This window comes from Parambassis ranga, chromosome 20, assembly GCF_900634625.1.
Source record: "Parambassis ranga chromosome 20, fParRan2.1, whole genome shotgun sequence".
Classification (NCBI taxonomy): Eukaryota; Metazoa; Chordata; class Actinopteri; family Ambassidae; genus Parambassis; species Parambassis ranga.
In genome coordinates this window covers 10044849-10070136 of record NC_041040.1, presented here as the reverse complement: position 1 = coordinate 10070136, position 25288 = coordinate 10044849, and the positions used below count along the sequence as shown (strand labels likewise).

The following is a 25288-nucleotide window of genomic DNA, read 5'->3' as shown; positions in this document are numbered from 1 at the left end:
GTTTCCTACTGCTGCAGGCCAGAAAAGCCAGCTGGCATTTATAGCTGCATTTCTAGTGTATTTGTGGATATTGCTGTTTGCACTCCTGCCCCCATTTTAATCGTCACATTTGCACTCTTCTTTCATCCCATGATTTAGGAGGCTTTTTATTTTTATAATTGTAACACGTACACTGATCGCTACCCTGTCTGCAGTGTAAATCCACCCTCCCGCCCCCTCCCTGCGTTCCCTTCATCTGCTTGGGCGGGTGTCCGAAGCAAATGTGCATGTGTTCTCTGTATTTATTGATTGGCCTAGCTCTCATCTTTCTCTCACTCTCATTTTAAATTGAGGCCTAAGCCCCCCATGTGGCAGGACAGGTCATGCTGGGGGCCACAGTGGTTTCTCAGCCCTGGGCGGTGGGGGGGGTTCAAATGAGGGGGCTTGGAGAGGGTTGACAGACCCTTGGCTCTGGCTTTTCTGATCAAATTTGCCAACTCCAGGAGGAAAGCCCCCACTTATCTTCCCTCTGAGTCTTAAATATGTTCCTTGGTTTTGTCTTTTAACTATCTCTGTCTGTATATATGGTGGTGTGGGGTGTGTGTGTGTGTTAATACCAATCTGTGTGTGTGTGTGCACAAGTGCTACTGGCCGAACTCTGCCCTTTGTCGGGGGAACCATTTGTTGTGGCCCTACTCTGTCCTGGTATGTGTGGGTATTAAGGGGGGGATGATGGGTATTAAGAGTAAGGTGAAGGTTTAGGATTACACAGCCGAGGGTCCACCACAGATTGATGTCCCCCTCAACCCCTCAGCGTTATTTTGGGTTCTTTTGTATGTTCGCCAGAGAATAGTTGAGTGCAGGGAAACGGATATATGAAGCATAGACAACTTACACGCATGTGGTTATAATAGGCTGATAAATGTGTTTGTCACACCAGGAAGACTTTTATTATCTCTAAACTGCTCGATCTTAATTGATTGATCTCTGAATTCATCTGATAAATGTAGAAAATTAAAGGAGTTCATGCTGGAAAACAAGGAGCAAGTTACTGGAAATTGTCATAATAATCTGTGAACAGCAAGGGCATCATAAAGTCTACTTTCCAGAGACATCTATTATCTTTCTTTATGCTGTCTGATGGTTTTATTTTTCCTTTTCCTTTGAAAACAAAATGTGCATGTCGGTGTGTTTACATCCTCCTAATCGAGTGAAGTTAACAGCACAGGCCAATGGAAGCTGCTGATTGTTGTGGATTGCAGATTGGTTTGACCTTTGACCCTATTGCCAGCAAATCTGACAACCATTAGCAGGTGTGTGTGTGTCTCAGAAAGGAGGATGACTCCTGAGAGCCATTCTGCTGTAATTGAGTCTCTGTCCTTGTGTTTAAAAACAGCCTGACAGGAGCTCGTAGTTGACATTATTGGATGGCATGCAGCGTGAAGGATAGAAGCGGGCTTGTGTAACAGAGTGGAGGGTGTGGAGAGGTCAAAGTTTGGGTTAGGTTAAACCCCTGTATGTACATGTGTGCAAGGGTGCACATGGTTGTAATGAAGTCTAAGTAAATATTGTTGCCCCCTAGTGTCTCTCATTCAGTTTCTGTCTCATCTCTCTTGTCTTACAAATCACAAATCATTTCCCAGAATTAGACGCAGGAATACCTAACCCACCCTATCATGTCTCATTTGTGGCTTTAACTGTCCGGCTGCGATCATGTGTGAGTGAATATTGTCACTTCCATTTCTTTCATTCAGGGTCTCCTTCTCTGCTGCTGTTGTCTCTGAATCACAGGGGTCATTTTTACATTTCCCTGAATTAGACATAAGAATACATAAGCCTGCAGACGCTGATGTGTACGTGTGTGTGTCTGCACATGCGTGTGTCCCTGCTTGTGTCTAGGGAAATGAGGGCTGCAATGTTTCCATAGTCCTGTAGCCCTCCTAAAGAGCTGGCTTTGCTCCTGATAGGAGTGGACTTAACAAATAGTCACATGGGAGCAGCTCTGCTATTTTGGCTGCATTAGCTTGTCTGTGAAGGCTGACAGTGCACAGGACAAGATTTCAGAATTTAAACTGTGACTTTAGTAACACCTACTAATGAGGCCATGTGAGACCGAGCTAATGGCATGGATTAGAATTGATAATGGATTGATCTGACAACTGGTGTCTTTATCAGGGTCACTAGTAGAGTTGTAAATGAGTGAATAATTAGTAAATGGTTTTAACTCACTTGGCAAAGAGGTTGTAGAGTGCTGTTTGAAAGTTTGTGAGCCCTTTTGAGTTTTCTGTATTTGTACATAAATATGACTCAAAAACATCAGCCAATTTTCACACAAGTCCTGGCAGTGGAAAAAGAGAACCTAATCAAACAAATGAAATGAATTTATTTGCACAGGAAAATGATCCAATACATATACGTGAATGGCAAAAGTATGTGAACCTCAAGGATTAGCATTTTATTTGAAGGATGGATGAGTCCAAAATAGAATTATTTGGCTTAAATGAGAAGGCAGTGATGGTAGAAAGAATGACACTTCATTCCAGTATATGAACTTATTGGATCTGTGAAACATGGTGGTGGTAGTATCATGGTTTGGGCCCGTTCTGCTCCATCTGAACTAGGATGACTGGTTTAATTCAGAATTCATTGTTAGAACAATGACTAGTCAAACTGTCAGACATCTTTCTGTGAGCTCCAGGCAAAGTTGGTCATGCAGCAAGACAACAACCACACAAGTGGTTATACAAATGACTGGTTAATGTGGTCAATGAGTTATTGTTAAGATAAATGATAGATAAAATGTCCTAAAATTCCAGCAGTTAAGCTTTAGCTGTTGATATTGCTGCACAGACAGATGATAGTGAAGGCAGAGGTTCACACATACTTTTGTGTACTTATATTAGTAGATCATTTTCTTAAATGAATAAACGACAGCAAAATATTTCTGTTTTCTTGTTTTCTCTTTTTCTACTTTCAGGACTTGTGTGAAGATCGCCTCATGTTTTTGGGTCATAACAGAAATGTATTCTACAGGGTTCATTAACTTTGTCATAAACTTTGTCATAAACTTAAAGTTTATGACAAATTTAGCTTTTAATGCCACACCTTACTAATAAAAAGCTGTAACAAACTGAGCTTTAATAAATTATAATGTTATACAGGATGTGCAGTTTAAAATAGATTAATGTAATGTATATCAGTATATGGCATTAAAGCTTCTCTCTTCCCATACTGCAATCTCAGATATCACATTTTAAAGATCCCCGCTGTCTATCCACACTTACATTAATTATGTACTTGGCAGCATGTTAAAAATTCTTTGGCGACTATTTCTCCTGTGCCAGAGCAAATGCAGTGACATACCAGGATGTGTCCTTTCCAGCCATTAAACTGCCATATTTTAATTGACCAGACAACAGGAGGATTGTTGCCAGTGTCGAGTTATTTTCAATCAGCGCCGGTGTGTGTGATCTCGGCCGGTTGTATTAAATCAGACGCAGCTTTACAACAGATTGACCTTCCCAGCAGCAGACATGAGAACACAGCTATGGCATCTGCCAGGACAGGTGTGTGTGTGTGTGTGTTTTGCGCTCATGCGTTCTTGCGTGCAAGTAAAATCATTTTAGTGAGAGGATTTTTCTTTCTCTGTGGGTGTGTGTGCACAGCAGCAAAAAGGGGAGACTATAAATCTTGTATGCATGTTTGTGTGGTAATGAAAGAGTGATTGAAAATGTGTGTACGTGCACACATACTTGAACGCCATGTGTACGTGAGCGTATGTTGGCCCCCCCACCCCTGCTCTGACAGTGGTGTGTTCCTCCTCAGGTGCTATTTCAGTCGGTCGACTGTCATCCCAAAATGCTTTTCAGCTGAGTGCTTTTCAAAACAATCGTCACTGGTGCCCCAAGCTCTTTTTACAAGGGCCCTCTGCCACATTGGGGTTTAACATGCCGCTTCTGGTCTGCTGATCAGCAGGGGGTTTATCATGTTTGTGGGTGCATGCATGTGTCTTGGCTTTTAAAATGGAATAATAATGACATAGGCTTTTGATGAGCTCTGCTTATCATTTGGTCTGTTGTCTTTGGTGCTACTATTCAGTCCACCAGGTAATCATCCTTCAAGCAGGCCGGTCAGTTAAGACCAATATTTGTACTGAAATGACAAACTGGCAAAAATCAAAAGATGTTAAGCTGATGAAAGGATAGACATGAGTGTGACATGACAACAAGACACATTAATCCCCAACAGATGAGGCCAACAAAAAGCTGAGCAACAGCTGGGAACGGGCAGATATCACAACAAGGCTGAACCACTCATCAATTAGCATGACAGGGTGCAATAATGCCGAGCTAATGAGGGCAGCTCATGTGCAGGCACACAGGTGCACATGTAAGGAACATTGTCGGAACCACCAAAACAAAAGTCAGGGGCAATTGGGATGCACAGTTTTTAGGGCTGGTTTTAAGGCTTGAACCAGCATATTCAGCTTGACTAGTGAGCCTTACAGGATTGGTTATTGTCTTGGACTTGCTTTCCTGTAGTTGTCTCTGTTGGTCACTCTGTGGCACCTTGAGTGTTACAGGCTGTGGTAGCACCACTTAACAAAACTACGTCGTCTGGTGCCCTGAAGTCTGCGTTGTCATGTCTCGAGGTGGATTTGTTGGGTACATTAGGCTTTAAAAAACAGGCAGCACAAAAGAAAGAAGTGTCACCATGCTGTGCAGGTCAGTGTGAAAATACTGTGGCTAGAAGCACTCGCATGGATCCAAACTTAGTGCATCTGAAAAGACTCAAGTCTTAAAGCTTGCAGCTGCTACTAGTTAGAGGTTTATATAAAATACAGACGGATATAATTTACTCTCAGGCTATTATATTAATAAAGGAACGTATTAGTTGCCATTGTTGCAGCTGCGGACTGGTCTCTTGAAGTCCAAGATGCTAGGATGCAGGAAGTGATTCGCATGCTCCACAGCCACTGGGAAAAACCGGAGGAGACTCTGCTATTTTGTGAACTGTTCCCCTCCTGTTCAATGTGGGACCAGCTCCTTCGCTGCTCTTAGCCCAAAGAATGCAAAGTGACGACCTGATTCACCTGAATCATGCTGTTAACAGGAAGAATAAGGCAGGATTACAAATGTAAAAAAAAATCCAATCTATTCTGCTGCTATTCTTCTGTCCTGATCCTTCACTCAGCGGGAGCACTTTTCAGTGAGCAGCTCAATTACTGTCCAGTCTAATTACACTGTATTAACACCAAGGAGCCGAGAAGAGAAAGAGGCTGGAACATAAGAAAATTGAGTGCTGTGTTACACTGTGAGGGAAAAATAGGGACAAAGTAATTGAAAGATTTTAACAGATTTTATGAATTTAGCGAGAAGAGAACAGGCAACGTGTGAAAAGCAGGGCAAATTTAACATGACAGGGTGCAACTATTAAGTAATTAACACACGATGCATAGTCAGAAATTACTGCAAAAACAGAAAGACAAAAGACTCGAGGTGTATTATTCCAGCACAAGAAACTTTAGCACAAAGAAATGCATGCATATGCTTTTTAATGTGGTTAATATAACGAACATGGGGACAGATTAATGAGCCTTAGCTAATTTTCTGAAAGGACAGCATTCAGTATATAAGTTATAAGTGTTCTGTCAGGTTTTCTCAGTTGTTTGGCACAGAATGAGTGGCATGCATGGTGGTGACTAGGGTAGTCATCAGAGTGAACACACACACACAGACTTTACCCCCTGTGGATATGTGTTTGCATTAGTCCATATAGCATGTGTATGTTGGTATGTGTTTAAAGATGAGCACCCACACACACACACACATTCCAGCGTCATGGTCAAACGACTTGTCTTTCACACAGTTCATTCCTTAAAGCAGTCTGTCCTGCTAGAACTGACAACATATGGAAAACCTGTCTAAATGAGTCCACACATCAATTACATCAACGCATTCTCACCTCGCTTGCCTCCCTCTCTCGCCTCCCTTTGCTTTGGCTCTGTCTCTCATTCCCACATCTCTTCATTCATCACTTATCTGTCCTTTCTGTCCATTTATTCCTTGATCATTCCAGCCTCTCCTCTTACAGCTCTTCTGTTGCTGTTTTATTTTATTATATAGGTATCACTGAAGACCCTGTAGCTTGTAAGACAGGCACATTTTTAAGATTAAGTTTATTAGGCGTAAGAAAAAAGTCTGAACGGTTTGGTACACGTCACGGTTCAGGGCATGTGTTTTATTCGTTGCATGTGCATGTGCATGTGCAGTAATGCAGGGAGGCATTTTTTCCCCACTGGCACAGAGACGAGTGTTGCCAACTTGGCAACACGCTTGCTAAGCGACTAGCATCAAATCAAGCAACTTTCTCTAGCGAGGTGATAGCACGTATCGTTCTGCCGTTACTGTCCTCAATGAGCAGTGGGCGCGACTCACAGATGGTCAGTCTCACAGTAGCCTCACGCAGCAGTCTCATTTGCAGTCAGAGCAGAGAAAAGACCCACACCACCCTGCGTCCAATCATGCGCAAAGCTGCTGCTGGTCCCGTCATGGCTTACAGAGCGGGATGTAAATGGCTTATTTCAATGGCAAAATAATAATAGAATAAAAACAGTGGAAGTTCAAACACTAAATCATGCAAATTATGCAATAATATAATTTAGTGGGACAAACTAATACTTACCTCAGAACTGATACAAACTGAATTGTGGATTTTGTCCGTTCCACCCCTAGTATGCACAACTTCAATATATAATCTAAGGTAGTGCTCCATTTACTAAAGAGTTTAGCAGGCTGTGCTAGTGGGTGTGTGTTGTCAGGTACAAGTGAGAATATAAAACTTGATCTAGGATGTGTGTTTGTGAATTTGAAGATTGATTAGACACTTCAGTGATTGTTAGTGTTAGTTTTAAATTGTAATTTTTGTGTATTTTTTGAGATTGTGTTACATCAAAAATGAAACCAAGTTTTTGATAGTTTCTTCATCCTCATTTCAATGGGACGGTTGCATTATCTTAAAGCAGGGTTGCATTCAAATACACTCCTGTTTCATATAAAATTTCTTTTCTTTCTTGTGAGAAGAAACAAATCTACTTTTAGCTCTCATGAGACTTTTTTCCAAGACCTCACAAGAGACACCTGTAGATTAAGTTTACACCTCTCTACTCAAACTGAAGACCAACTCCTCCTACCTTTCTTCCTGTCCGAAACATACATGAGACAGGCTAGTCATTTTGTCTGCATTAAAGATTAGCAGTATAATCCACTGCATATCCCTTTAGGCCATGACTTGGGTTTGTGATTGTGACTGTTATATGTGGTTTTGTGGTGAGACCTTGACCTTGACTGCAGTCCCTAATGGAGCAGGCTGTTCTTTGAATGACTCAAACTCCCTCTGCTGTACAGCGGTATGTAGCAGCCCATAAAGCATGCTTACATCCCACTCTGGTTTCAGGGAGTGGAAGCCCGACCCCGCCTCTTCCTCACACTCTGAAATAGCCACGTCCTTGTCCCCACCGGAGCACAGTGTGAGTCGGGGTGTGTATATATGCGGCAGTGGTTGATTGAGGAGCAGATTGCTGGTGACAGGTCACACCGCGTTCCGTCCCTCCGACCCCCAGATTAGCGACCAAGGCCCCCAGGCCACCCTCCCCTCCTCTGGGCCCCCAGGCCACCCTCCCCTCCTCTGGGCCCCCACCTGTTAGGATCCCTCTGCTGCTGCTCGGAGCTTTCCCTGTCTTACACACACACACACACACACACACGGTGGACAACTTGCGTTAACAGAATTCTCTTATTTCTCTGTCACTCACTCTGCAGGTTATAAAGGCCATTACAAGTCATTAAGGTGCACGTGTGTGTTTGAGTGCGTGTTTCCTGGCTGGGAAACTGTGTGGGTTGAAAAGACGCCTGTCACAGCATGCTCTCATAATTGCCCTCTTAGCCAATTATCCCCCATTTAAAAGCAAGTCACCTGCTCTGCTCCTGTGTCCACACGAATGCTGTACACACACACACGCACACAATAAATAACATAGACACTTATTATTTAATGATTGTTTGTTCCAAAGTGACATGTCTGTTTACTGTGCTTGTGTCTTTTCTTTTCTTCAGATTCTGATGCACACCAAAGACATGGTACAAAAGGTGGGCTATTCTCATATTTTTTCTGCTGATATTACTGATTAATTGTAAGTGTGACATCATTACTTACTAATCCGTTATTAATTGATATGCTTGTAGATGAGTTTGGAAGTCATCTATGGCGACACTGACTCCATCATGATCAACACCAACAGCAAGTCTCTGGAGGAAGTCTTCAAACTTGGAAATAAGGTATGCTTGTCATGCGTTATGCCTTTGGATTAATTGGATTTGCACCCAGCTGTAGAAACGTTATCTGCTTTCTTCACTGACCGCATACCTGTCTGTGAATTTTATTCCCAGGTGAAGGCAGAAGTGAACAAGCACTACAAACTACTGGAGATCGACATCGATGGTGTGTTTAAGGCGCTCTTACTGCTTAAGAAGAAGAAATATGCAGCTCTGGTGGTGGAGCAACAAGGGGAAGGACGATACAGTGTCAAGCAGGAGCTCAAAGGCTTGGATATCGTCCGCAGAGATTGGTGTGACCTGGCTAAGGAATGTGGCAAGTATGTTGGACTAACCCAAGTTCCCCATCACACACTTCATGAATCTTTTTCATTGTCTTGCATTAAAACTGTATTCTGCTATTCTGTTCTTCTAGCTATGTGATCGGTCAGATCCTGTCAGACCAGAGTCGTGATGTCATTGTAGAAAACATCCAGAAACATTTGGTGGAAGTTGGAGAGAAAGTTGTAAATGGAACCATACCACTCAATCAGTATGAGATACACAAGGTGAGGACATGACTCACTTTGATACCATGCATAGAAGATGCATCTCGCACTTCTAATATTTACTGTTTTCCTGTCTTCCCGTTCCATATTGTGCTCCTGTTTTCATTTCCCTAACCTCTTTCCTCTTTCTCTAGGCACTGACAAAGGATCCTCAGGACTATCCAGATAAAAAAAGTCTGCCTCACGTCCATGTGGCTTTGTGGATCAACTCTCAGGGTGGTCGTCGAGTTAAAGCTGGAGATACTATATCTTACATCATCTGCAAGGTGCATACAAACACATTATAATCCCCTCCTCCCAGATACTGACACGATATTAGTACAACACACAGTCTCATAATGTAGTTCCAGAAATGTAATACATTTTCTTCTCTAGGATGGCTCCACGCTGGCAGCAAGTCAAAGAGCCTATGCTCTGGAGCAGCTTCAGAAGCAGGAAGGTCTCAGTCTGGACACACAGTACTACCTGGCCCAGCAGGTCCATCCTGTGGTGTCTCGCATCTGTGACCCCATTGAGGGCATTGATGGTGTGCTTGTAGCCACGTGGCTGGGTAAGTTAATCACAGCTTAGGGTAGACAGCAGAAGAATTTCAGGTTGTCTTATGTGTTAATATGTAATATTGATGAATGATTAGAATTTTCTTTTGTAGCTAAAACAAGGTAACATTTTCATACTGTTTTATAAATAAAGACGTGCCCTGAGGTATTAATAGGACAGCTTTCTTTGAGAAAGAGGTAACGCTAATCCCCTTGTTGTGATAATATTACTTGTAAATCCTGTTTTATAGCCTGTTGACAGCTGAAAAGGCTAAACATAGAAAACTTGTCCCACTTAATATCACAATAGGCTAATAAAAGTACAAAATAGATATTTCATTGTTGTTTAATGGTCATAAAGCTAAAAGACTTTATTGTCGGATTTTACCTTTAGTCCCGCTTGTATATGAGTATTTCAGGATCAGAAATACTTTATTAATCCCAGGGGGAAATTGCTTAAATTTTGTTCTGTTTACTGTAGGTTTATGTGAAACAATGATAAGTGAAAGCATTTGTCCCATTTCAGGTCTGGACCCGGGTCAGTTCAGAGCTCAGCAGCAGTACCAGAGGGAGGAGGAGGCTGATGGAATGCTGGGAGCTCCAGTCCAACTGACTGACGAGGAGCGCTATAAAGACTGTGAAAGGTTTTCTTTCACCTGTCCTCAGTGCGGCACTGACAACATCTATGACAGCGTCTTTGAGGGAGCTGTGAGTAGATGTCTGCAGGAACACACCTATCACAGACGTCCTCTGTTATTATTATGTGATGTTTTTACAAGACTCCAGTTAATCGGCTTCAGTTTGGATGTGAGGGCTGCATTTTAAATGATAGTAAACCTATGCACGGTAGCTGTACTTGTGGAGTCAGAAATGTTGCTCCGTGTGCAGCATGCACACAAAGAACCTCACAGAAATAACAGGAATAGTGTATTTTACTGAGTAAAGAATTAATCAACACAGACGAACCTAAAGCACGTGGGAGTGGGAGAGCGGTGTTTCCGAAGGCATTTCAGTAAAACTTCCTGTGAGGGATTCATGCTTTAGTCATCCTCCATATTGTGTCTCTGTCTGTATTTTTAGACAGCTGCCTGGCTCCAATACGGACTCTATTTTCATTGGCATAGTTTGAACTCCACCACTTGAAAAGGCTTTCCTTAACCCCTGCTGCTCTGTGGACACACACACACATTCAGTACATACACACTGATCTCCTACCATTTGTCAGGCCAAGGTCGTTTGTGTGTGTGTGTGTGTGTTATCAGCTTCTAATGAGGAGCAGGGGATGCAGCCTTTTCTTGTCTGGAAGACACTAATAAAACTGACAAACCCCTGTCCTCGACTAACAGATATTGCATTAAATTAAAAAACACAAACACACACACTCCACAAAAGGATGATATCATCATACGCCTTAGCAGAAGCCTTCACATTCCTAAAAGTAGACAATGCTTTTGAAATCTTTTGGTCTGTTATGTTAGGAGAATGTCAAACTCTACCAGGAATTGTCTGATTACTGATGTTAATTTTCCACCGTGTGTCGGAGGTCGGTATGCGCAGAGTAACTGATAAGACAGTAAGTTAATTAAGGTGGTGAACATGGTCTAACAGCTCAGTGAGAGGGGAGGACAGATGGGCCTTGACTCCACCATTGACACAGAGCCAGAGATGGTAGGAGGAGGCGGTGATGGATGATGGAGGACAGGCAGAGGAGGAAAGTTGTTTGATGGTAGTTAGCCAGAGAGGAGGGATATAAAAGATGGAAAAAATCTGGAGAGAGCTGCAGGGATTTCCCTGTGACGGGTATCACAAAGGGGCAGTTAAATCAGCTTGCTGCGAAAGCTGGGCGTTCTCAAACCAAGACAGAAAACAGTCTGGTTCAACAGTTGACATCTTAAACCTTTTCGCAATTGTTTTGCAGAAGTCTATTTAAGGTGCAGACATGAGGTGGTGAAGATGACAGTTGGGTGTAGACACTTAGAGGAGAGAGGAGTGTTAAAAGATACACTCCTCTGATTGCATTATTTGAACTTTTCTTGCACAAATGCAAGACGGATTACTTTGGATGTTTCATATTTTCATTTAATTGCCCTGTGATAAAAGAAGTGACATGTAGGTGGTGTATAATTTTAATGGGATACAACTTGTTTGGGTGGGAGAGTTCTCTTCTTGGAATAAAAATTTGGAATGAAACAAGTGAGATAAAGAGGGGGGGTCATGGAAAGAGAGGAGGAGGGGGGTTTCTTTCATCCAGAGTAGACTAGAACAAGACGAGGAGTGAAGAGTAAGATGATTTAATTTGTGTAGCTACCTATTAGAAATGTCAAATAAGTTGATTGCTTTGTGTTTTTTTTCCCCAAATCAAATTATAGAGGCCAACAAAAAGCCCTGTGTGTGCCTGGGTGGGTGGGGGGTGTCACATGCATACTTTTGAGTCACTGCCTTTCCTGCTGAAGCCTTTTTTGCTGCTGTCAGTGCGACAGGTAAATGGAGTTGAGGTTTAAAGGAGAAAGTGTTTAAAGCCGTTATATTTAGTTTAATTGTTATGTACTGTGGCTATTTTCTTTCATTGCATTAACTATAAGCCTTGCTGTCAAGTGGACAATTCAGCACACTGGGGTCATGTTGACCTGTTTTCTTCTTCTGCTACAATCATGTTAAAATCTACTGGTCCCAGGGGTGCTATAAGCTGACATGTTCTTTGTGGAGGTTTTAATGGTAATAGCCAAGTTTCTCTGTCATGTAACTGATTTTCCTTGATTATAGGGTTAAAAATAGAGCTGTGATTAATCTCTGTATACATATATTTATGCAGTGAGATTGTAGTAAATGCTTGCCCCTTAGACGTCTAACTAATCTATCTTTTAGCATGAAGTCACTTTTTATTTTGATAATAGACGACATGAGATTGCTCACATTCATAGCACTTGTACTGCATGGACTGGCAATGAACTCTTCCAAGGGTAAATTGACTGAATACTTGAACTAGTGTTTTGGAAAATATCTGCTTTTTAAATGACTGAGAAGTCGAAAACAATAGCTTTTGTGCCTCATACATGCTTTGACTGTCCAAATCACCTATATGCCTATTCCGATATGTACAATATGTACTCGTATAATGAAATTGATTAAAAGCTTCTGTAATCAGTTTTGTAGCGTTAACATAATATGTATTACATAGTGAGCAAATGGCAGACTCTACTATTCCATACTTCCATACTGCAGACATATCTGTTCATTTAAACTTTGCCATCATTAGTTTGTATGCAGGGTGGACTGATATGGGTTTTATAGGGCCAATACTTGTTATTACGTATCTAGGAGGCCGATAACTGATTTTTCTGCAGTAGTGATGGTGCTGGAAGGCCTGGAAGGTGTGTATTTAATTCACAGAAGCTTTTAACATGACAAAAAAGTGCAGGCATCCATTAGCACTATTATTATGTAGTTGATTAAACAAACATACTACTCAACTAAGAATCAAAACACATCAATCCATATTGATTAAGAAATATCTGAACCAATCGGAAAGCTTATAAACTCTATACAGAAGACCTTCCAAGTGATTTGTTTATGTGCTTTAAATGACAATTTCTTTTTCAGGGTACAAAGCTGGAGCCCAGTTTGATGCGATGCTGTCACATCCCCTGTGGGAGTTCCCCCCTTGATTATGCTGTCAACATCAGCAACAAACTTCTACTTGACATCCGTCGCCACATCAAAAGATACTACTCTGTGAGTACTTCTCTGTTTAGACCTGTTGTGGTATTTTGATAAAAACCTGCTCTTTATTTAACTCTGCTCCTGCTCTCATGTTTTTCTCATTGTTTAACCTATTCTCAAAGGTAGGCTAGTGAGTAATACAATTCACCAGAATGAGACTGTAAAAAGAAAATATCCACCTACACCGCACCTATACTTGTTAAGCATTGTGCTGCATAGTACTGTCTGACAGGCTCAAGGAGTTAGATGAATGGAGCTGTATATAATGAAAATCTGTAAGAATTAACCTTCCATAATGTGTATATAAAAGGGTTTAACACAATGGGGATGCAACAGATGCAGTAATGTTAGGAGATGCCATCATAAAGGCTGAATGAGAGATGAAGGAAACCTCAGCAGGGCACTGCGCTGACATTTTCAACCAAAGAGCACACTGTGTGAGCAATGGGGGGAAAAAAGCTCCAGAAAGATTTGTAGGAGCATGATCTGTGAAAATACTTAAATGGCCATTCTTACTTTGATTACCAAGTTTAATGCACATGCAGTCATTTTAGTATTCACTTTAACTATACTGTAATTTCTCTCCATAAAGCAATGGTACTTGTGGTTTGAAAGTAATTTGATTGCAGCATGAGCTTTATAGAGTGGACTATTTTTTGCTTTTAAACCACGTCTGCAGGCAACCTGTACAGAAGATTAAAAAATATGGATCATCAGCTTGTAACATTGCCGTTTGGGTGTGCAGAAATGCAATAAACATAAGCACATGACCAGATATGAGTTTAATATTTATACATACAGTGTGTGAATCTACACAAAGCTGGCTGTCAAAGAGGAACAGTTTATAGTGTTGCACTTAGTTGCTCACATGGAAAAGAGTCACAGTTAGGTAGTAAATAAAGAAAAGTTGAAGTTTGATTTTCTTTCTCACCTGCACTTGGGCAGCTGGTCATAGGATACCATGGAAAGGAATTGCTGACAGTCTGTTTCAGAAAGTTACAGAAGTGATCAGACATCTTTCAAAGGTGGCCCATGCTGTGTTACTCTGATGTATGATGGTACAGAGTGTGTGCTCACTGATACCCACAGACTGATTGATTCCTTGGTCATAGTAAAGACAGTGTAGAGGACTCACTGTGACTATACTTTGTCTGCAGACTGAAACTGAGACTGAGTTTAACTGCATGCCTCTGTCGTCTTGGTAGGGAGCTCTCTTTCTCTTTGTAGCTTCCAACACCTTAGTCTTGAGTGAGTGGAATGCAGTGTAAATGTGTGTGTGTGTATGTGGGGGTAACTCTCCCACAGTGCTGAACAGAAATCAATTAGTGTGGTAAATGTGTGGGGAGCGAGTCCCCCTCAGCCTCTTTGTCACGATGTGTGAAACAGCTGCTACCACTGAATACTTACACGTCACACAGCAACACACACACACACTCCCACACATACACACACCACTGTAGGCTGAACAGCAGTGGACACAGCACACACAGCGGGGCAATGAAGAGGGTAATATTGTGTAATTAAGGATTCCTTTCAGGCTGAGGGAGAGTTCAAATAGAGCTGTTTGTCTGGCCAGATAGAGTGAAAGCTCTGTACCTCTGTGTGTGTGTGTGTGTGTGCGTGCATACACCAATATATGTACATGTGTGTCGGCGTCTTGAGCTAGGACCACAGAGACATTAATCATTAGTGAATTTACCTCCTGCCCCCCACCCTACCTTCATCCCCACGATTATCAATAAACCGGCACCCTGAGAATGGGCAAACACTCGTTCACTCCACACTCCCTCTTTCTCTCTCACACACACACACACACACACTGTCTGTGTCATCTCTCCCTCCTCTTGTCCCGCTGTCTTTGGCAAAATGAGAGATTTGCTTGTTTCCTGAACCACCCAATTCTTCTTTTTCAACCCCTCCCATCTAACCACCGTTGCCATGGTATTTAACAAATTATTGCAATTACCCTCGTCATGCGGGTCGCCCCTGGAAACGGGCTGAGGGGCAAGAGAAGAAAGGGGGAGGGAGAGAGGGAGAGGGAGAGGGAGAGAGAAAGGGTGAATGAAGACCAGAGAAGGTGATAATCCTGTTTTGAACAAAAGGTCAAATTGTTGAATAGAGAAGCTTTGATTAAGCGGAGGAGGTACAAAGTGGAGCCATTTGAGCTCTTTTCACTGTGTGTTTCTGTGTGTGTGTGTGTGAGAGAGAGAGTGTGTGTTTGTAGTAGACCGATTTTAGGTCTATTCATTTTAAGGCTGGAAGTGTTGACTGCTAGAGAACAGAACCAGTTAGAGGTGCTTCTGAGTGTGTGGCAGGTGGATTCCTCTGGTACAGGAATCATGTTAAAGAGGCTTCTTCACTCTGTCCTCATAACAACAGAGCTCTGTCAGCTACGTTATCAATCATGTTGATAAAAGTTTTGCCACCAGTTAATAACTTTTGGAGTGTTGGTTGCGTGAACAAGGATTTTGAAGACATCACCTCTCCTCCTTTGTGACTAAAATGTTAAGCTCTAATTTAAATTTAAACCAATGGACAGCTGTTTATTGACCAAGTAATGTTGCGCTGATTAAAATGCCAAATGAACTGAGAAATTTGTCACATACATACATCACAAAAGCAGCATCAACTAATGATCTGACTTGTTGATCATAATGGTCTCTGTATCCAGCAGCCTTTTTAATAAAATGTTCATAAGTTAGAAAGTGCAGAGTTATTCAAAAATATCCCACTTATCCAAATACATTCCCTGCAACTGCGGATGGACAGTACAGCATTAAAGAGGGTGTTGAAGTCAACCTGTACCCATGTAACAGATCGGAGAGGTTTAGGAAGAAATGAGTGTTAAAACCAAATGAACAGATGAAGAGGAGGAAGCAGAGGGAGGGTATATTTCGTGGTGGGCCCTGTCGTGGCCTGGTCTTGCCTCTGTTTGGTTAAATTATGTGGAACTCATTTGACGTCTACATTCAGTGTGTCAGGTATCCACTGCTATAATTATGCAATTATGAGTCTTTATTCTCTCACGTCCGACTGTACACCCCCACCCCTCCACCCTCACTCTGGCAAAATGCCTCAATTAGATGTTTTTTTTTTACCCTGCCTTCCTTTTGATGTGCTTCTTGTTTTTGTCCTTTCTGTGTGGTTTGCTGCACTTAATCTTAACTTATGTTTTTTTTTTATCTTCGTGTGTGGATGGGTTTGGGTCACTCTAGCAGGGCAGTGTAGGCAGCTGAACCTCCTTAGTCTTTGATGCTAATTAACTTTAATACATGTGAATGGAGACTGATTTAATATGTTTGTGGGCACACGGAATGTTTGTGAAGCTGTCCCATGGGAACGGCTGTGTGTGCCAAGGCTTGTGTCACAAGAAATACACAATCAAACAGCCTCCCTCTCTCATACTCCTTATCTCCAACCTCCACGAACCATTGTCCTTCATGTGCTGTGTCTTTATTAGATGTTGAAGCTCATTTCCCATGATGCTTAGCTCTTTGCTAAGGGCAGCAAAGGTGTTTAGATAATTAGTCCTGAAGCGAAAGGTTGGGGGTAAAGCTGTGAACTCGGGGACTTTCTAATTGATTTGGGACATATGTGTGTGTTTAGTTTTGATTTAGGAGAGATTGGCTCAGTCTGTGTGTAGGAGCCTGTGCATGTGTGTGTGCACTCATCATTCTGTCCACACTTACATCTCTAGCTGGATGTAAATTCAATAAACATCCAAAAAATACAAGACATCAGGAAAGCAGATTTTACATCCAGGAGACCAGTAAAAGTCAAATGCGAAATCCAAACAATACAAATAAAAACATTAATATCTGAAAGCACTGCAAAGCAAGTAGGTTAAGCTGTGGATGTACTAGGTTTTCCATGCAGGTATTATCTTAACTCATGGCCATAAAAGAATGAGGAATATGGATCACTTACTGTATAGGTGACATCTGATGTCTGATAAGGGCATTTTGTCGACTTGAGTAAAATAAAAAATGGTTGTAAAAGTTCTGGTTACTCTCAGGATCCTCTCATTTGACCGTGATAATGTTATTGAATCTTCCTAATAACATAGGTGTATGTTTAGTTTGTTAACTTGTGTTTCTGTTATTGGCCTCACTTGTTTTGGTTTCTATGAAGTGGCGTTAGTGGCGTACATGTGTGGTGAAAGGTTTTTATAAAGTTAAGTCAGCTGTAGAGAAACATAATCCTCACTGTTTCTTTTTTTCCTGCTGCTGCTCAGAACTGATCAGCAGGCTAGACAAAAGACACACCTAAAAATCAATCAGAGCAGTGCATGCCTGTATGATAGAGGGGGATGTGGATAGAAAGACAGGTGCGGTGGTTTAAAGGGGTTTATTTTCATTGAATGGAGGGCAGGATAGCTGGATGTTGGAAAGTAGCAAAGGCGTTGATGGCGGTGGGTCTTATGCTCTGTCATTAGTTGGGCATTAACCCCCTCCCCTTTAAACCCCCTTTAGTAATGACAGGGCATAAGAAGCAGCAGAGGAGGAGGGGTCTGTAAGAATATGGGGAGATTGAGAGGGTTAGACACAGCACCTGCCCAGGGTCACTACCTCTCCCCAGGAGGTCCTAACTACTGCCGTTTTGGCTGTCCACTGTTCGTCTGACAGAGCAGGACTCTGACATACAGCAGCTGAAGATACATTTAAATGTAAAGAGAAAGTGAAGCAGCAGTGTGATGTCGAGTCAGATATAAACCTGCTCCTTTTTTCCTGCTTGTCTCCTACAGTTGTTTTTATTTTACAAACCCCCTGTTTTTCTTTCTCAGAGTACTTTTCTTGTCAGATTGTTGTGCAGAATTAGGTGGCTAAATGCAAGCAACAATTTTCAGCAAAATTTGCTCATTACCAGAAACAGTTTTTTTTAACACATCAAGCAACAAAAGTTTTTTTTTTTTTGTCAATTCATAAGAACACCTTTATTGACGAGATAAATGGCGACAGACATTTTTTTAAGATGACTAATCACATAGTGTAGTAAAGGCTTCTCTGTGAATGTTTTCTGCTGCAAGCCCCTCTGTTCATCTGTTCATGTGTGGGGTTTGACTTTTATTTCTGCTGGCCCTACTTAATATTGAAAAGCTAGTATATGAAATGAAGGACTATTGCAACAATGGAAATTCCAGTTTTCCAATTCTTTGAAAAGAAAACTTTTGTACTTTTTTTAATACTTTATTGCTTGACACAAGTTAGTGTCTTTCAAATGTGTTATTTTGTCTAAAACCAAATGATATTTCATTATCTTAATTGACACAGCAGTCTGTCTTCATTGGAAATGTAATAACCCCAGAATCCCTATGAAATGAATTGATTCAGTTTGTCTGAAGTTTGTGGATGTCACATTCGGTGGGATTATAATTGTCTGATGTGTCTGTCGCAGGGCTGGTTAGTGTGCGAGGACCAGGCTTGTCAGAACAGGATCAGACGTTTGCCAATCGCCTTCTCACGACATGGACCCATCTGCCCCGCCTGCAGCAGGGCGACCCTCAGACCCGAGGTAATGCAGTCACTCCTACACACAGCACACTTCATGCCAACAGACACTTGACTATGCATTTCTGTGCTGGATTATGTGATGAGGTAACACTGTAAAAAAAAAAAAAAAAAACACCCTCATTGCACAGAGTACATCAGCGTTGTACTCTGTAGGTCTTTTCCAGGTGATGGTGCTATGGAGCTGCAGTTTGCCTTCTCATGTGTGCTGTATATTGTCGCCTCATTAGTGTCACATTTCATCATATATACACTGTAGTTAAACTGATCTTCTCTTTGTCTTTTAGCTGCCATGTGTATGTGTGACAGTGTGCATGCACGTCTGCCTCCATGTGTTTTTTGAAGGCACTCAGAGCTGGATGGTAGTTTAGCCATTAAAAGCATCTGTCTGTCTAGCTCTGGTAGCGGCCTTATGAACACTTTGTTAGTTTGACCACTGGATTTAAAAGAAACACTCTCCCGTTCAATTTGAGCATGACGGTTCAATCTACTTTTTGTCCTCTCTTTCTTGGTCCCATTCTTACTATTCCCGCCTCAACCCATAACTCTCTGCTGTCAATTTTTTTTTATCTTGCGTGCAGTGCTCCTATCTGTCCCCCCTCCTGGCTGCTTTGCTGTGTCTGGCTCTGTGGCGACAGGTTGTAAACCAGAAGGCCAATTTCTGCTGTCACTGTAGCCACTTAGGCGGCCATTGCTGTGCCTGAAGGCCGTGGCACTTTAAACTGCAGGCTGAATAAACCATTTAACTCTCTGGGCTTGCTCAGGCTCTCTTTCTCTACCCTAAAAACTGCATCGTGTCTTCATTTTCCTCACTGTTTGACTCTACTGTTAGATTACATGGCTTCATCGATGAAGCATGACGAAAGCTGAAAGCATTAAACTTTATGAGGTGGTTAACATAAAGGTTTTAAATAGTGTAGCACTGACAGTAACCCTCAAACTGGACATATCTATATTAAAGTTGTAACAAGTGCAGTAATCAGGCTCAGCACTGAGTGTGCAGCACAAGTACAACCTTCAAATGGCTCAATAAAGGAAAAGTAGAACAGTGTTTATAAAACTTCTCAGGCACAAAAACTTTGACTTGACTTGAATTAATGTGACAATTTTGTTAATGTCCTGTCAAATCTTCAAAACCCCTCTTGCCTCTGCAGCTGGGTCCATATGAAATTTTTTATGCACTGCGGGCAAAGATAGACAGGAGTACAAAAAACAAACTGTTCCTTAAGTCCACCCTCTCCCATATGTTTACTGAAATAACTTTAAAAGTTCATTAGCAGGGGAATTAAAAACTGCCCCTATTAGTTGTCTTCTGACTGTTATTCTTAAAAATGCTACACCTGATAACTTTTACATTCTGGTTAATGTAAATAATAATCATAAGAAGCTTTAATGCATTTAAACAAAGTATTAGACAAATTAAATTTGGTAGTATTAATGGGGGAAAAAGTTACTTTGATTTCTTCAATTATTATGCTTTAGCACTTTTTTTAAGAGCATCATTAAAGTTCTGAATTGATTCATTAAGTAATAATAGTACAATTAAAATGCCTTTTTAGGAGACAGGGCTGCCACATAACAATACAGCAAGCATCTGCCCTGCTGAAGTGCCCTTAAGCCAGACATTTAAACCCTAATTATTGCTGCTGACCTCCCTCTTATAAGGACTGTTTTTTCTGGAATCAATCAAATTATGATTCATTGTAAGCTAACATTGGCTTTTCAGTATTAGGTATTAGGTAACATTGTTGTTTGAATCAAGCCAGTGCACGGAGATTAATAGCCCAGCATCTTGGCCCATATTTAATTGCGGCTAATTATGCAAAGTACCCTAGAGGCCATTCATGGCTCTTTGAGCTGGTGGTGGATAGACTGGGTGAAGAATCCTCCAGTTTCCTTTTTTTGTTTTGAGTTCAGATGTTTTTTTTTAATCTCCATCATGTGTGCAGACTCTCTTTGCCTACATTCCCTTAATGCATTTTGTCTGCCACTATCATCAAGCTAACATCAGCACCAACCAGAAACACAATAAGGGATCTGTTATTGTGTGTCCTACACTAAAGCTCTTGTTTGTGCCAGAGCTTCTGTAAAGGAGCATCTTGTTTGTGACTCTATCTCTCCTTTTCTCTGTTGCATCATGGTACATTTACCATCGCTGTGGGGGCTGCCTCTCTTCTCTTCTCCTTCCTCCACTCTGCCTCTTTCCTTTTCTCCCTTCCTCCCTCCCTCGCTCTCTCTCTCTCTCTCTCTCTCTCTCTCTCTCTGGACACAGATTCAGAGCGTGATCTGATCTCCATGTAATGGGAGAGTAATAGGCACTCTGCCTTGATTGGTTGGTAATTTGGGGGAGTTATGCACAGGTGCAATTTGTAATATTTTCAGTAAATTAAATTTCTTTCTCTTCCTCTCTCCCTCGCTCTTCATCTCTCCCTCCCTCCACAGTGCTTAACTCAAATAGGCTATTTTTTCTCACCCTGTCTCAAATCTCTGTCCTGACTTTCCTTTTCTTCCCCTCCTTCAGTCAGTGCTTTCTTCCCCTGCTTCTTTCTTTCCATTTCTTCTCTCTCTCCCTCCTTAGCTCTTACTCTCATTCTCTCTTCTTTTGGCTTGCTCTTTCTCTCCTCCTCTCACCCTCCCTCTCTGTCTCTCTTTTTCTCCCCTCGTTTTATTGATGTACGCTCAGGCGCCCATTAGAGCTCCCTTTTTCCCTCTAGTGGAAATTGCAGCATGTTAATTTTCACACAAATTACGGCAATAGCAGGTATCTCTATTTGATACATTATAGCGGGAGCAATCAGAGATAATTGAGTGCCTTTCAGAGGGAGACGGCTGCATTCACTGCCGGCTCAAAGCTGCCCCATTATCGCCTAATCGCTCTTTAAACACTGAATTTTGCTGAACAAAAATTCTTGTCATAATTTTGCTTAAGTGTATTTGGAAATCACAGTCCTTTGAGCGAGGATAATTGAAATCAAATCCCTTTCACTGGAGCTGACATTTCTACATTTCCCCCCAATTGAAATTAATTTCAAAAATTGAGCATGAATATCTTCAAATAGCAGGCAATTATGCCTTTCAATGGGGAGAAATTACCGGTGCTGAATCGTTGGAGGCTTGCGGGCGAGAGCACCAGTTAAATGCCTTTGTTTCCCGCCGTGTTTGCCTAGTAAAGATTTACATATATTGACTCATTATGGTGTCTTGTGAAGCTGATCGGCGTGACTACCACAACCGGCAATAACGCTCATCGCATCTAAAAAGCTCAAGAGTTTTAAAGCCTTGTGGCCTCACAGCTGAGGGAAAATGTATGTTTGTTTCTCTCCGTCTCCCTCCCTTTCTCACTCCCTCTCTCTTTCTGCAGCTGCAGTTGTGCGAGGGGCTTGGATATTGTAGCTTTAGTATTTACAACGCATGTTTGAAGCAAAGCTGGAGAGGAGTGTGGAGAAAAGTGTGCAATGCTGAGGCCTTGTCTGTGTCTGTATCCATGTCAAGCAGTGGAATCTTAGTCGTTTTTGCAGCAGCTTACCCCACTTTCTGTCCCTGCTTTTTGTTTTTGTTTGGCCTGCTCTCACATACACACAGAAAAATATTGTCTGACTGACTACCTTTTCATTAACTGCTTCACTGGTGTACTTGAGCGACAGTATAGTGCACAAAAGTTCTTTGGAGGTCACGTGTGTGTATGTCTTTGTGTGCGCGTGTGTGTGTCACCTAAAAGATAGAGACAGGTGTTTTTAAGACTGAAAGTCTTGAGTGCTTGTTTTATTGTGTGAGCCATTTTAGATGGTTGCTCTGTGATTTGGATCAATTTGTATGATTTAGCCTCCTTTTCTTATTTCTTACTTTCTCTTTGATTCTATACATCCTGTCTCCATTCTCACACATACACACTTTTACCTCCTCCTCTTTTTGCATGTGTACATGGGCCAGCATGTGTATGCGTGTGTTGTGGGGAGAGGGGGGGGGGAGTCAGTCGGAGATGAGGGAGGCAAAGGAGCAAGGGGTACGGTGGGGGCTGGGGGGTCCAACACTCCCGGGAGAGAGGCAATTTCACAGCTGGTTTGCTCCTTAGGCAGTCAGGCTGAAAATGCTGCAGATTTGTGGAGCAAATTGAAATGGTGTCAGTGCAGGAACAAAGCGCTGAGCTGAATGACGAGGTAGGTGTGTGTGTGTGTGTGTATGTGAGGGAGAGAGTGAGGTGGGGTTGAGGGGCTCTAAATTCAATAACAACCCTGTAACATTTTAGCCACGCCTTTCTGACACCTGTCAGTCAATCAGTATGCAGTGACTGGCCCGCCCACAATCAGCATTATATTGTTTGAATGTGAATGTTGTGTGTGTGTGTGTGTGTGTATTTCATTTTTCAGGAGGAAGAAATGGTGAGCGGTGTTTGTGCCGACCGAGCTTGTTCAACCTTGGCAACCGTAACCGAGGCTCCATTATGGGATGTGCATGGTTTGGTTGTTGACTAGGCAGTGCATCAACGGTCAACAGCTGTGCATGCCATGTGGGCAGCCATAGAAAGCCATTAAAAACGCACACTCACTTTCACACATAGTTTGCATTTAGCTGCATTAGATACTCTCGCCACTTGATTATGCCACAGCAGTAAAAACTGAAATTACAATTACGCACATTGCCGATTGGCAGGTATAATGGGGACACACAAACTCACTTCACACATACACACTCACTGACACACAGGAATTGTCAGGGGATTCTTCCTGGTGGTAATAATAAAGCACTCTGCGCACACCTGATGGCAGTGTGGGGTCGGGGCTTAGCGTGCCCTCTGCAGCGTAGCAGGGAAATGACGAGCCAATAACTGCAATTAAACATGCAGTATAATGGCTAATCAAATTGACAGCCTCGGCTGTTCGCATGCCTCTCTCACAATGGCTTATCACAACAAACTATTATGAGGGAGGGTATTTCAGGCCTGATCCCCCTCTTTTCTTTCTCTCTCTCTTCCTCACTGTCTCTGCTTCTCGCCATCTCTCACTTCTGTCTCTTTACCCTTTTCTCTCTTTTGCTCTTCTTTTCTCCTCTCCTTTCCCTCCCACCTCTCTGTCTCGCTCATCCTCTCCCCTCTCTCTCTCTCTCTCCCTTCTGGCAGGCTGTCGTGTGGCTCCACTTAATTGCAGTGGAGATTAACAAAGCAAGCAAATTTGTTTTCTTGCTTTACTGTGTCACACAGAGGAAAAGGAGATGTTTTCAGGGAGGTATAGTCATCCGAGCAGGGTGCGCCCTCACAGAATCACATTCAATCAGCCTGTTTCTAAAACTGGTAAACCAGGTTTATCATTCTGTTTTGGATGTTTTTTTTGTCCTGTCATGATCTTGACTTTGTCTTAGACAGACTGAAATAATGGGGATTAATTGCTCATTAATACAAACGGTGGGGGAAAAGTGGGCAGAAATTACACAATGAAGTTCTTTATCTGCTTCAACACAACAAACATTTTGTTTTGTGTGTCTTATTTGTTGAAATAACATTTTTTGTGTTCTCTTTGCAGTACTCTGAGAAGGCCCTGTACACCCAGCTCTGCTTCTACAGATTCATCTTTGACTGGGAACATGCTGTTGTCAAAGTACTCCAACCTGATGAGAGAGGTAAGACGTGGCACACGCATTGTACTTGTTGTCTTTTGCATCAAGTTATGAAACGAGTTCTGATTTTTATCATTTAATCTAGTTTTGTTACTTCTCTGCTGCTCTGCCTTCAGAACTTGAATCAAGTTGGTAAAGCGACTGTTGAACTTTGAATTTTAATGTCCTAACAATGCTTTCTCACAAATACACATACAACATAGCATTAGCAATCAATGTCTCAACATAAACCTTTTACCCAGGCCGCACTTAAAATATTCACCGACAATGTGACACACACACACACACACACACACACGTAACGGAGCATGGGCATTGGATACGGAGGGGGGGTTAAGGACATTCAGCTCCTCGAGTCGACAGCCCTAATTTAGGAGACGGATTCAATCACACACACATACAGAATGCAAAATGCTCCAATCACTGGAAGAAAGAAGGAAAGAGCCCTCCATCGCTCTCCCTCTACCCCTACCCTCACTGTCCATCTCTGCTGCTTTCTCTCCCTTGCTCTCTCTCTCTCTTTTCTCTCTCTCTCGCTCCCCCTCTTGGACAGGCACTCGTTTGGCTGTGTTGATTGAAAACAGGTTTTAGATTTGGGGAAATGATAGGGGGAGTAATGGGCGCGCTGACGAAAGGATAGCCCTTCTCCTATAATGGGACATGGAGCGTATATTTCCCCCCTTGGACTCAAATAGACGCTACTCCAGCGATCTGGGTGCACTCAGTAGGCGTCAGCCACAAGGCCTCTTTACCCATAGTTCTCCCTGATTGATGTCACTTGATTAGAAAGGGCTGCCGGGCCGAGTGATTTATTTATTTGATTAAATATTTATGTATGTATGTTATTTATGTATGTATGCCTGAATGCTGTGAGCGCTTTGACCTGAGTGAGACAGCAAAGGAGTGAGACAGCAGAGTTAAATATAACGTGTAATCAACAGATGACCACTCAGAAGATGGAGGGAGCTGAAATAGAGGGATTGGACCATTGTAGAGGAGGGAGGGGGGGCACTAACATGATTATAGCCTCCATTTTTGCTTTCTTTTATTTCTGT

General features: G+C 42.1%; 1 protein-coding gene across 3 annotated transcripts in view; it reads left to right on the top strand.

The window, feature by feature from the left end:
* Positions 1 to 25288, top strand: part of pola1 (polymerase (DNA directed), alpha 1) — a 41269-nt gene that overhangs the window by 9676 nt on the left and 6305 nt on the right. For all 3 annotated transcript variants that reach the window (XM_028433438.1, XM_028433436.1, XM_028433437.1), the window contains exons 27-36: positions 8094 to 8126; positions 8223 to 8315; positions 8427 to 8632; positions 8728 to 8860; positions 8995 to 9126; positions 9236 to 9410; positions 9923 to 10104; positions 12997 to 13128; positions 18511 to 18627; positions 24140 to 24236. In XM_028433438.1, coding sequence (XP_028289239.1) covers positions 8094 to 8126; positions 8223 to 8315; positions 8427 to 8632; positions 8728 to 8860; positions 8995 to 9126; positions 9236 to 9410; positions 9923 to 10104; positions 12997 to 13128; positions 18511 to 18627; positions 24140 to 24236 — 1300 coding nt within the window. The remainder of the gene's footprint in view (positions 1 to 8093; positions 8127 to 8222; positions 8316 to 8426; positions 8633 to 8727; positions 8861 to 8994; positions 9127 to 9235; positions 9411 to 9922; positions 10105 to 12996; positions 13129 to 18510; positions 18628 to 24139; positions 24237 to 25288) is intronic.